Source organism: Felis catus, chromosome A1 (genome assembly GCF_018350175.1).
Source record: "Felis catus isolate Fca126 chromosome A1, F.catus_Fca126_mat1.0, whole genome shotgun sequence".
Taxonomy (NCBI): Eukaryota; Metazoa; Chordata; class Mammalia; order Carnivora; family Felidae; genus Felis; species Felis catus.
The window spans coordinates 70,170,546-70,184,047 of NC_058368.1; the positions used below are offsets into that span (position 1 = coordinate 70,170,546).

The 13,502-nt window shown below is 42.9% G+C and overlaps 1 protein-coding gene and 1 long non-coding RNA gene across 26 annotated transcripts in view; one reads left to right on the plus strand and one right to left on the minus strand.

Annotated features, from left to right (window-relative positions):
• The window catches only part of DOCK9 (dedicator of cytokinesis 9), a 291,308-nt gene that overhangs the window by 83,007 nt on the left and 194,799 nt on the right, over positions 1-13,502 (minus strand). For all 24 annotated transcript variants that reach the window (XM_023252831.2, XM_023252829.2, XM_023252810.2 and 21 more), the window contains exons 16-27: positions 9,888-9,967; positions 9,621-9,808; positions 9,423-9,488; positions 7,934-8,026; positions 6,526-6,649; positions 5,647-5,768; positions 4,470-4,556; positions 4,020-4,109; positions 2,516-2,631; positions 2,174-2,243; positions 1,238-1,363; positions 422-493 (exon numbers count right to left, since the gene is read on the minus strand). In XM_023252831.2, the coding sequence (XP_023108599.1) occupies positions 422-493; positions 1,238-1,363; positions 2,174-2,243; positions 2,516-2,631; positions 4,020-4,109; positions 4,470-4,556; positions 5,647-5,768; positions 6,526-6,649; positions 7,934-8,026; positions 9,423-9,488; positions 9,621-9,808; positions 9,888-9,967 (1,234 nt within the window). The remainder of the gene's footprint in view (positions 1-421; positions 494-1,237; positions 1,364-2,173; positions 2,244-2,515; positions 2,632-4,019; positions 4,110-4,469; positions 4,557-5,646; positions 5,769-6,525; positions 6,650-7,933; positions 8,027-9,422; positions 9,489-9,620; positions 9,809-9,887; positions 9,968-13,502) is intronic.
• On the plus strand, positions 130-5,555 carry LOC123384798. Of its 2 annotated transcripts, XR_006596391.1 has the most exons (3): positions 130-543; positions 3,818-3,934; positions 4,741-5,555. It is a non-coding gene; the product is annotated as an uncharacterized LOC123384798 (long non-coding RNA). The 2 variants fall into 2 exon arrangements; XR_006596390.1 differs by lacking the exon at positions 130-543 and having other exon boundaries at positions 3,665-3,934.

Consider the following 13,502-nt stretch of genomic DNA (forward strand, 5'->3'; position numbering starts at 1 on the left):
AATAAACGTTGAAAAAAAAATTTTTTTAAATAAATGTATAAACTATTACTCTCATTTCAACAGACTTGAAGATTTCTGAGCTATTTAAAGGAAAAGCCTTTGGACTTTTTAACACATGCTTCAGGAGAGTGAGCTTTGGAGGCAGACTGGTCTCAAAACCTGGCCCCCTCCATTCGCTGGCAGCGTGGCCTTGGGCAAGGAACTCGCTCTGCCCTCAGTATCTTCATTTATAAAATGAAGGGTAGAACTTTATTATAGCCTGATGGCTTTGTCACATGGAATAAACCGCTTTCTCACTTGGAAAGCCGTTAGAACAGTACTGTAACTGGCACACAGAAAGGGCTAATGAACGTTGGCCACAAACCCAATGAAAAGACTCCCTTAAGAGCCACCACACAAGGCCCGATACAAAAGGACATACCTTAACTTTGGAGTTCTCTATCAAATGCTGAGCCATGGATTTTATCAAAACGTCAAAGAAAAACCATGAATACTGAAAGAAAACAAAAAAGGATGCTGGTAAGAAAAACAACAACTTAGAAGGTAAGATGTTTACCCCCTTAGGCCGACAATGTTACAGACACAAAACAGGTGTAATCAAAAGCAGGGCTGAACCTCTCGATAAATAAATTATTATGGGACCAGAGGTGAGTGGCAGGCAGCTGTTTTCTGGCTTTTGCGTGTCCAGGAAGCTGGGTGCATCTGCTCAGCACGGCACAAGCCAGTAAGAGGCACCACTGGATTAGATTTGTGATCTCGCCTCTTTGCTGAGCCTCGCCTGCTGATGCCACCTTTGTAATTTCTCAGTGTCCTCCACCCATTTGAATATAATGACTTCTTAAAATTTAAGAGCCCATGGAACTTTGAATATGGTAATATTTTGCAGCTCCATCAGAAACCCAAGTATACGCAGCAAAGTTGGTCCCCGAGAACTAACTCTTCACCCCTTTTCAGGAGGTGGTGATGGTCTCTAAAAGCACACCAGGAAGGTGAACTGATCCGGCTGTGGCATTTTGCAAGAAAGCAAGCTGAGGAGGGTCAGAGAATCCAAAGGGGGCTTAGTGCTGACAGCAGAGAGCTAGATTCAGGGCTCAAACTCATGAACAGTGAGATCGTGACCCTAGCAGAAGTCGGACGCTTAACCCACTGAGCCACCCAGGCACCCCCTGGCTGTGGCATTTTGGATTCTCTCTCATCAGTTTCCATATCACAGAGCCACCCTGGCCCCTCGACATACCTTAAGTAGTTTGTTGCTGGTGAGGAAGTCGGCAGAAGGCTTGAGAATTGTGGTCATGGCTTTTGTCAGTTCTTCGTGCACTGTCTTGTATTCGGAAGCAACGTACGGCTCAGCCTTGTACGCATACTTTGAAGAAAAGGGAGAGATACTTTAATGCCCCAGTTATCGGAGGTGGGTTGAAAGCAGGGGAGGCCCAGGGGGATGGCGGTCAGGGACCCAGGTGCAAGTGCAGTGGGGAGAGGAAGGTGTGGAAACAGAAGGTGGGAGGGGTTCCCCCAGGGAACCCATCAGTTAGGGAACCACCTGGCTCAGGTCAGTGGTCTTCCAGCCCACGACTCGACCTCCCAAGGACTTGGAGGAATGTGTCCCCTGACCCTGGGGGACTGATTCCACAGCCATAATTTACAGAGGTGTCTAAGACTAAACAGAACGTGTGTGTAACTTTTCCGAAGGGTAACTGCCGCTTGTTTATGGAACTGTGTTACACGAACAAAGAACTTGCTGCTACTCAGCCCCATGGCATCTCTTGCTGTCCCACATAGTTATCTAATTTGATGGCAGACAGAGCTACCCTTCTCATCTCGGGAGAAGCAGTTTTACTGCAGATTTTAGTTGGGAAAAAGAAAAATGACAACAGGCTATACCAAAGGCCTTCCTAGAGCGACTTAAAATTCTTTGAAATTCCACGTCACCATTATTTGCAAAACCCATTAAGAGAAATGTAGTTGAAAAAAATAAAATTAAATAAATAAATGAATGGCTGCCCCTCTTTGGACCTCCTCTCATTCAGGTACAAGCACTGGCTTTAGGTATAGAAGAGAAAGCAGAAGTATTAAGTTGCACCCCCAAATAACTAGATTTTTTTTTAAATGAGTCCTTAGAAGGAAAATTGGAGAGCCACAGATTTAAGTGATTGGGACAGTTTATTTTACATACCTTAACATATGACCTCAAGTGGCTCTCCAATCCTTCCTCATGGCACTGGGCAACCACATGAATAATGACCCTACACACCACAGGAATGAATAAAGCAATGAATAGTAATGTGAAAATGAAAACATTTCATTATTACACAGTAGTAGTAGAACAATGATGATGCTACTGGCACCACAGGAAACAAGGAAACGAGGAATTAGATGGGGTCCCTATACATGGGATCAAAAGAAATTTCTTAACTATAATGGTCAACACATACTAGCATCCCAGATATGTACGACCGTGCTCCAGATGAGGACAGACTGAAAGGGGAGAAGGTATCCACCTCTCCGCCTCTCTTACCGTGTCACGTTGACAGCAACTTCCTCCTGGGTCGCTCTGGTGAGGACGCGGAATAGTTGGTTCAGGATGGTGGGCAAGAAGGCGATCATCACGTGGCCTTCCATTGCATGCAAGCTCTACAGACAAGGAATGGCACTTGTGTTATCTTCTTAACAGTAGGCCAACCCCAACAAATTTCCACCCAGTTCCAAATAAGGATGGAAGAAGTATATCTAAAACAATGGGAAACTGTGGCGGGCAGAATAAGGGACAAAGATGTTCACATCCTAACTCCCAGAACCTGTGACTATGTTACAGGGCAAAAGGGAATTCGGGCTGCTAATCAGCTGGCCATAAGATGGGGGGACTCTTCTGGATTATCCAGGTGGGCATGAAGTCAACACAAAGGTCTTCATAATCAGAAGAGGGAGGCAGAAGGGGAGGGTCAGGGGAGACGTGCCTAAGGAAAGAATGGCCAGAGGTGCAAAACAGTTGGCTTTGAGATGGAGGAAGGGATTACAAGCAAAGGAATGAGGACAGCCTTCAGAAGCTGGGAAAGGGCAAGGAAACAGATTCACCCCCAGAGTTTCCAGAAAGGAACTCAGCCTATGGAGGTGTAAGAAAATAAATTTGTGCTGCTGGAAGCCACCAAATCTGTAGCATTTGTTACAGCAGCGATAGAAAACCGACACAAAGTCTCTTCTTAAAGTCACACGGCTCTCCATGAGGTACCAGAAAGGACACTTGGCGAAGTAGTGACTTCAGAAGTCCCCATTCCATTTTCCTTGCTGAAATCAAACAAACTCGTATTCCATTTCTCAAATGTCTGGTATTTTGTCCCCACGCCTCGGGTGCTCTTTGAACTACTCTCCTTTTTTAAAATGTTCCCCTTGAACCACATTCTGGATAAAACTCCCCTAGAGAAATGCCACCTTGCTATCACTGTTTCATGATACAGGGAGCCTGCACAACACTGAGGATGGTCACACGCACTCTTTTCTGTTCTGTTCTGTTTTGTTTTTTGCCCACCTAGCACACATTCGCCACGGTTATGTTATCTCCTACAGTGAGCTCGAAATGCCTTAATGGCAGGACTGAAGTCCCTCCTTCTTATGTGCTTGTCCCTGTGCTCTGCACCCAGTGAGCACTCAGAGGACAGGGCCTGCGTATGTGTGTGATTTTGTAGGCAGAGAACAATGTATTTTGGGTTGGGCCTAAAAACAGTACATGTGGGACAAAGATGAAGGCAGAGCAGTTGTCCTATTTCTTTTCTTTCTCGTCTTCTTTTCTTTCTAATTAAATTCTTAATTTTAATTTCAGCAGAGTTGATGTACAGCACTCTGGAGTTGTCCTATTTATGAGGCCGCTTCTTGCCACCACCTAAAACCACAGAGAAGTGAGAGTACCCAGCTAAGAGCATCCTTATAAGGTTCCCGAGAGGTAAGAACGACCCTCGCCAGCAAAAGGAAAACCCAACCTACTCCAATCTCATTAAAAAGGGGTTACTAAGAAAGCCATCTGATACCTTAAGGTATTTTACAAGTTCACTCCCTAAGGCCTGGGCTCCAGATTCGGTTTTCTGACAGTACTGGAAAAAATTATGTAAATGCTGATCCTGGGAGAAAAAAAAGAAGAGAAAGAAAGAAGGCCTATTAGCATAATGTCGTGGAAATAGGAGTACCTGCTTCTTACAGCATGCATGTTTTATTTAGACTAAGAAACTGATCATATAAAAATGAAAACATCAAAAGAGATAAAAATTTTTAAAAGATTTCCAAGAACCTCCAACAAAAGAGGAAATAGTTGAGAAACGTTACTTGTACTATTCATTTATGTCAGTACATATGAGCGCCTTATACGTACGTATAACATATCAATTAGGATTTTTTGTTTGTTTGTTTTTTTGCCGAAAAGATCATGCAAATTCGTTCACTGAGCAATCATTGGTAACTAATGCTAATGGAACAGCCCGTACCTGAGTATACACGGTGGAAACCAGATGAGTTGAAACTTTCAGCAGTGGCTTGCTTCCATCCACCCATTTAATTTCTGGACCATAATGCTAGAAAATATGGAAGGGAAAAAAAACATCCCAACAGATGAGTGGTCTTGGCTTCAAACACCATGTTCACCGAGAGGACTGGTGAGGTGTCATGGGCCCAAACAGCATCAGTGACTCAACAGCTATGGCTGGTTCACTGCGAGAATGCAAGCAGTACTAATTTCTGCCCACTCTCTTCCCCCAGGTACAAAGTTCTCCTTACTGGATTTTCTAAGTCACCTTTTAGTTGCAGTTGTATGAGTTACTATCTGTTGGAGAGGGAAAGAATCCTATTTCACCAATGACTTAACCAAACTGGATTTTAGGGTCCTGACAGTGATGGCAGAAGATTGTCCAGCAAATGGGACAGTATGAAGTCCTACATGGGTAAAGGGTCAATACTCTGTGTGTGCTTGCTTAGATTTCTGACTCCTCCATTTTTTCTTACGTTCAGATTAGGAATTATAACTGAATGGTATAGGATTTCTCCTGATTTTGGAATCTTTTAACCATTTGTCCATAACATGGACCCAAATTTGGCACTACTTCAATGCTGAGAAATATTAAAAGCTCTGCAAAATGAAATAAAGCAGACCCTTACCTGAGTGCATTATAAAACTGAAATCTATAAAATTTAAGATGGCCAAACAAACTGCAAAATCAGTTAACCAATGGGAGAAATGGGAGAAAATTCAGGCTTTCATGGATTAGCAAAGGTATCAGAACCAGCTACCCTGTGGGCACGAGTTGCTACATTTACACTAAACAGAAAGACAATTCCTAATAGTTTGCATGACTCTAAGAACACGTCCTTATTTGAGCATGGCTGATTTGCAGTGAAAAACTTTTACCTCATCCAGTATCTCTAAGTCTGTTTCCCTGATGAGGCGCTGCTAGTTCAGGACTTATAAAATGCCCAAACTAGAATTCTAGATTGTGCCGTTAATAGCACTGCCTTCCAATGGCCTATGTTTACTTGGAAATGAATAACTAAAACCAAAATGTTGGGACCGGCAAAAATACTGTGTGCGTTCTTGTGTTATTCTTGCGTTAGCCCATCTTTCATGTTTTCTGAAGGTACAGGGATAAATCAGTCTTAAAAGTCCTATACCCTGCCCATTCCGAGCTCCTGGTAGCCAAGGTAGCCAGAGGGGAGATTGGCCGCGACAGGAACATGCTGCTCACTAGTCACTACCCTTCCATCCTTCAGCAGAGGAAGCCAGGAATATCCAACTGTTGAAACAAAACACAAAAAATTTCACTGCAGGTTGTTTGAAAACATATGAAAGAAAGTCAGTGCTATGACATGGCCTGATCTTTAAGGCCCTGAATCTAGTCTCTGCCAAGCACTGTCTACAATGTACTTTGGCCTCTTTGGGATTACAATTCTAAAATGATCTTTCAGGGGCGCCTGGGTGGCGCAGTCGGTTAAGCGTCCGACTTCAGCCAGGTCACGATCTCGCGGTCCGTGAGTTCGAGCCCCGCGTCAGGCTCTGGGCTGATGGCTCGGAGCCTGGAGCCTGTTTCCTATTCTGTGTCTCCCTCTCTCTCTGCCCCTCCCCCGTTCATGCTCTGTCTCTCTCTGTCCCAAAATTAAAAAAAAAAAAAAAATGATCTTTCATAAAAACTTACATATGCAAGCCAGGCATGCTACCTTCACAAACGTCATCTAAAAACTCCACAGAAGGATGAGAATTCAGAATCAAAATAAAGTTTAAGGGGCGCCTGGGTGGCTCAGTTGGTTAAGTGTCCGACTTCGGCTCAGGTCACGATCTCACGGTTTGTGAGTTCAAGCCCCTCATCGGGCTCCGCACTGGCACTGCAGAGCCTGCTTGAGATTCTCCCTTTCTCCCTCTCTCTGTGCCCCTTCCCCACTTGCACACACATGCTCTCTCTCTCAAAATAAATAAATAAAACTTAAAAAATAAATAAAATTTAAGAACCTACTATGTAACCTGTAAACAATGAAAGGATTGATGAGACCCCAAACCTTGTGTTTCAACAACATCCTTCTTCTTTGTGCTCCCTTTACTAGAATTATCGCAGCTGACATGGAAAAACGTGAACAACAAGTGGTGCTTTTCGTGTAGCTGGGTGGGCAGTTCTATTTTAATCTGCAAGGAAGACAAAATAACAATCTCTCTTATATTTTAAAACAACAATTCCTGATGAGAGCAGGCACACAACACGTCACCCATTGCACAAACCTGCATTTGGTCTCCAAACTAGCATTAACATTTGCAGTCGAAGAAATCAAAGAACGTAAACTGTGCCAAAGAAGAAATGGATCCATAATCCACTGCTGTGATCTGAATGTGTGTGTCCCCACTCCCACCCCCAAATTCTTATGTTGAAATTCGTATTACCCCCAAGGTAATGGTATTAGGATGTATGGCCTTGTGGGGGTGACTAAGTCATGAGGGTGGAGGCCTCATGAATGGGACTGATGCTCTTACAAGAGATCCAACAGAGCCCTCCCTGCCCATTCCACCGTGTGAGGGTACAACTGAGAAGTGTGTGACCTGGAAATGGCCCTCACTGGGCCACGCTGGCCCCCTGATCTAGGACTTCAGCCTCCAGAACTGTGAGCAATAAATACCTGCTGTTTCCAATCTACCTATTCTGTGGTTCTGCTGTAGCCTGAACAGACCAAGACATTCACTGACCAGAAATGGGAGAGTTGGTACGTCAACTCTAGAAAGAACTAGAAAACACGTGACATCAATCCCTACATTAACCTAACACAGCTAAGGCATGATGAAAAACCAGGATAGAACATCTGAAAGTAGGATTCATACAGGGGCGCCTGGGTGGTTCAGTCAGTCAAGCATCAGACTTGGCTCAGGTCATGATCTCGCGGCTCATGAGTTTGAGCCCGAGTTGGGCTCTGTGCTGACAGCTCAGAGCCTGGAGCCTGCTACGGATTCTGTGTCTCCCTCTCTCTCTGCCTCTTTCTCTCTCTCTCTCTCTCTCTCTCTCTCAAAACTAAACATTAACAATTTTTTTTAAAGTAGGATTCATATAGCAGTTTTAATGAACTACATTATCATTCCACATAAAGAAACAACACAGAAAAAAGATTCTCGGATCCAACAGACATAACCACACAAGTGTGAATTTGAAAGAAAGTATGTCAGAATATTAATTGTGGTAGTAATAGAGGAGAGCTTTTTGACTTTTCCCCTTCTATGATCTGCTTTTTCCCAAGTGTTCAGAATAAATGTTACTTTTGTAATTAGAACAGATGATGTAAAATAAATACTTCAACATTTAGTTCTAGCACTGTAATTGCAGTGTAGTATGCAGTTTCTCTTGAATTTTGCTTTACTAAGCAAACAACTTGGAGTTTTCTTTAAAACTGGTTAACTGGGATTTCCCTTGAAAACCTCCTCACTTACCTCATCATAAAATTCTGGGTTTTGGTGATGGTGTAAAACCGCAGCAAAGGCGCTTCTTGTGAACACTGGCCCACCGGGCCTGCCATAAATGCACTAAAGCACGAGTTAGCAAAGAAAAACACCAGTATTTAATTAACAGAGTCAGAAATTAAACTCAGATGTGTTGTAAAGAGGCCTTCCTGCAGCATAAACTTATAATAACCACCTCTGATGGATGGATTTCTTCTGCCTAAGAGACCCCTATGTCCCCTTACTCCTGGGTCCAACCCTTCCTTCAGCCCCTCTCCCAGCTCCCCCACCTGAGCACACACACCCGTCCACGCTATAACCAGACAACAGCTTGCCCACAACTCCCTTTCTCACCTCCGCACCTGTGCTCATGCAATCCCTCTGTCTGAACGACTTTCCCTTCTATGTGCACCACACTCCCACGTGTCCATCAAGAAATGATTAACTCCTTCCTCTGGGTCCCCTTAGCATTTTTTAGACTAATTATTATTCAGTTTTGACAGAAAGTCATTTCAGGACCTTCTATGTGCCAGGAGCTTTTTCTCCATGACTAGCTTTCTCAGCAAACCATGATTTTTTTTTTTCTTGAGGGCAAAAACTATTACATTCTTCTTTACACCTTTGTCTCCTTCCTTTCTTGGAAAGTCATTTTCACATAGTTACAGTAAAGAATTTGGGGTCTGGAGCCAGACCACACTGGTGCCACTAATGGACAGCCCTAAACAATTTTATTTAAATTTTATGCATTAGTCTCATCTAAAAATTACTGTTAGGAGAATTAAAGGAGTTTAATAACTCTAAGCCTCTATGAGCAGAGTCTGGGTCATAATAAGCACTCAATAAACCCCACCAATACTCTACTACTGTTATTATTACCATATTATAATACTTAACAAATATCAATCTATCCTTATTATTATTTCTATTATCAATCTTACTAATACAATTCTTAGCACCCACACACCCTGGCTCATGGTCAGACGTGATGTATTTACCGAATTGAACATGCCTAAGAAACCTTCATCCCCAAAGAGTGTGACAAAACGGAAACAGTCAATGAGGAACAAGAACTCATTTACTCCATATTATGTAAGGTTTGACACATCTGGTTATATATTATGATGTCACATATCTTCGTGTTTGCGTCTAACTATAACGTGCTAAATTCCTTTAGTTGTGCAATTTGCCACTCAGGTCCACTTTTAAAATGGAAAAATGCAGACATATATAAAAAACAAACCTTCAGGGGCGCCTGGGTGGCTCAGTCGGTTAAGCGGCCGACGTCGGCTCAGGTCATGATCTCATGGTCCGTGAGTTCGAGCCCCGCGTCGGGCTCTGTGCTGACAGCTCAGAGCCTGGAGCCTGCTTATGTTTCTGTGTCTCCCTCTCTCTCTGCCCCTCCCCCATTCGCGCTCTGTCTCTCTCTGCCTTTCAAAAATGAATAAATGTTAAAAACAAAACAAAACAAAACAAAACAAACCTTCAGAGGCTGAGAGTCTTCCTCATCTGAATCTTTGAATTCAATGCAAATAGCAATATTTCTGGCCTGTAGCAATATTTAAAGAAAAAAAGAAAAAGAAAATAAGGCAAGAAGCCAGAATATGTAAATGTATATAAAAGAACATGAGAAGCCAAGAGAGACTGATCTCAAAACTGAAACCTCCATCTCCGCGCTCACCTTGGCAAAAGACTTTTGACTGTCGTATTTCAAGTACTTAGGATAAACATACAGGTGGTTGTTGTAGATGGTGTAAGGCTGAGTGTGTTTTGGTATGCAGGGCACAAATTCTTCCACTTCAAATGTGATTGGAGTTTTACTACAGGTTTCAAATTGCTTCATGGGAATGTATGATGAATTCACATAATCTGGAAAATTAACAATAAACAAGTTGCAGTAAAAACCAAACAGAATTTTGTCTGGTTATTACAAAGAACTAACACTTACTAGGAAAGTCTGAGGAAACATTATCAATTGTAATGTCTAGGTTGCCCAAAATCACCGGGAGTTTAGCCATCTTCTCGGGTCTGTAAACAGAAAAAAAGAAAAATCACACGTGTCTAAGTCAGGTTAGCTCTAAAACCTAAATTCTGGAGCAGCACTTCCAGAGAAATATAATGTGAGCCACACAGTAAACCTCCTAGGAGCCACATTTTAAAAAGTAAAAAAAAAAAACAAACAAAAAAAAAACGGGTAAAATTAGTTTTAAGAATACATTTGATTTAACCCAATATATCTCAACTATTATTATTTTAATATGTAATCAGTATAAAAAGTTACTCTAATTGTTCAAATGCAGATGTGTATTACACTTACAGCTCATCTCAGTTTGGACTTGGCTGTATTTCACCTGCTCAATAGTCACCCATGGCCAGTAGCTACCGTGCTGGACTGCACAAATCTAGTTAAGAGTATCAGCAAGGTGTTACAGTTAGTTTTCGTGAACCACTCCATCCTTACCCACACATTCTTGGCTCATTTACAATCATGAAAATAGAGCTAGACTCCATCTTAGGCTCCAGTATCTAGTAAAATGCTGGACACAAAGGAAGTACTGAATGAAACGTTTGGTGTTTGTATTTGGTGTAACTCAACCCAGTATAAGAACCTCCTGTGCGACGTTCCCGACAGGACTGCTCCGGCGTCACCCCTCCCTAGGTGTGAGGAAGCTCAGCATAGCGGTTTTCACACCCAGACTGTGCTTCCTCATCTCACCTCCCTGAAACCTGCACTCACCAAGGGGCCTGGTTACATTCTTTGTGGCACACCTTTCCACCGTCTATGAATGGCAACCACATCATGCTGAAGGCCTCCGTTTTCAGCCCTTTTGGACCTTCCTCCAATGCCATTTCTCCCCTAGAACAATGCTCCATTTACATCAAGGTGCCCAAACTGCATAGATCAGGCCCAGTAAGGTCTGACCAGGTGGGGGCATAGGAGCTAGCTGGTTTTGAACCATACACCCTTCTACCGACGTAGCCAGATTCTATTATTTTGTGGTAGCCACACCACCCTAGTGATGTACATTACATTTAAATCACCTACAATCCTGGAATCTTTTTCCATAGGCTTTACTTTCATGCTACATCCCTCTCCTATATTCATACAATTATGGTTTGGGAACTCAGAATGGGATTTGATTTTTGCCTTGCGGAAGTTTCACTTTTTAACGTCTGAGCCATTTCGAGTTGATCAAAACCCTTCCAGATCCAGGTTCTGACATCTAATGTATAAGATATCCCTAACAGCCTGATGTCATGAGGACACTTCGCCAGCATGTTATGTCCTCAAAAAAGTCACGGATGATGATACTGCACAGAATGTGGCCAAGAACAGGTTCCTTCTCAAACCCCTAAAGGTCCGCCACCAGACTGATGCTAATCCCTTCACCGCTGTTCCTGGAACACCTGTCCACTCGTGCACACTACACTTCCCTGACTCATTCACAGGACATCTTGGAACATACGCTTGTTAAAGGTCTCACATTCCTCTATGGCACCAGTTTAGCAACCCAATTAAAAAAAGAAAAGCCGCAATGTGGTTAGGACGACAAGTTCGACATGACATGACTTATTCCTAAGAAAACAGAATGCTGCCTCGTGGTTCTTCACAAGCCACCTGTTTAATAATGCCTTTTAAAACACTGCCAAAAAAAACCCATCAAAGCTCACTGGCCTCCAGATTCTGCATTTGGTTTTATTCCTGTTTTTGAAAAGTTCCTAGCTCCTGTCTTGAAGATTCCTCAGACGTTACTGTTAACGTGTTAATAATAAGCAGCCTCACATGTACCGTGTCAGTCTAACCTGGGGTACTGTTCATTTGCGTCAGGATTTCCTAACAGTCCTGAATCCTCGCTTCCTGATGACAACAGCCCATGTTGAGCACATTCTGAGCTTTGCCCACTGCCAGCTCCAATGTGCGGAATCGCTTCCTCCTAGGGTTTCTCTCTTTTCCACTTGTCTTTTGTTTATATCAGAGTTTAAATGGGCAATTCCTTGAAATCCTGAAAGAGATAACTATCAGGAAGACAGGTCAACAATTTTTCACACATTCTGTTTTCAGTTAAAAAAATTGCTGGCCGGGGCTCCTAGGTGGCTCAGTCAGTTAAACGTCTGACTCTTGATTTCAGCTCAGGTTATGATCTTGCAGGTCATGAGTTTGAGCCCTACGCGCTGTCAGTGTGGCTTGCTTGGGATTCTTTCTCTCTCTCCTTCTATCTGCCCCTCCCCTGCTCTTTCTCTCTCTCAAAATAAATAAACTTAAAAATTTTTTTTTAAAGATTTCTGGCCAAAAGATGTCTAGGTAGAGCCCAGCATCACCGCTCTATCTTGTCCCTGTGCCTACTGTGTGATTTATGCAAAAACATAATATGCTTTTCTTTTAAATTTTTTTTAATATTTATTTTTGAGAGAGAGAGAGAGAATGCAAGCAGGAGAGGGGCAGAGAGAGAGAGAGAGAGGGAGACACAGAATCGGAAGCAGGCTCCAGGCTCTGAGCTGTCAGCACAGAGCCCGACATGGGGCTCGCACTCACGACCCTTTGAGCCGTGAGATCATGACCTGAGCCGAAGTCAGCCACCTAACCGGCTGAGCCACCTGGGCACCCCCACAGTATTATTTCCTACTAGCTAGAAGACTGTGCCTTCAACAGTCATCTCCTGGTTGCTGTTGCAACCAGGCCTCCCACACATTGCGTGCTCCCATGATGCTATACTGTCGGAGTCGCTCTCCACTTTACATAGAGCTCTTCAGGGATATCGACCCCGAGACCCATGGGTTTCTGTGCAGCTATAAATCCGCCTGACATACAGTGCCTTGCTCCACCCCTTCATTCAAACACCTCAACACTGCCCCTTACCACAGAACCCTGCATCCCACAAATCTTACAGACACCTAGGAAGTTGTTTCTGCTTCCTCGAATCAGAAATATCCTGCTTATTGCAAAGAATATTTCCAAATGTAAGTGTCCAAGAGCGCTGTGTTTCATCCCTTGCTGGTTATGTCTGCCAATAAGGGAGTATGTCCCTTCACCACTTTTTCTATTACCCTGCCATCATCCTCATATAAACTTATGATAACTGGATTTCTAAGCAACAAGTTTTAATTAAACAATCCTCACTGGAACTCTTCGCACAATGTGTTATATTCTTCTGTGTCTAACTATACTTGTTTCTTTTCCCTGATGAAAGCTTTCAGTTCTGGCTGCTATTTCTATAGAGGCATTATGTCCATGTATTTCCAAGAAAGCACAGATCTGAGCTTAGTTCCACAGCACATGGCACATGGGCTTGGTGGAAGCTGTTTCTACCAACTTGGTTTTTTAAATATAGTCTTAAACTTACTTCAAAACTTCAGGGCTTTTATGGAACCTGGCTCAATACACATCAAAACCTTACAAACAATGAAAATTCTATTGCCCTTTTTTATATGCATTTCCAAAGTGATGGTGTGTGTGTGTGTGTGTGTGTGTGTGTGTGCGTGTGTGTATCACACAAAGTGAATTCTCTTATAACTGGGGTTAGTTTTTCTTTTTTTTAATGCTGAAAAATGTATATATTCTATG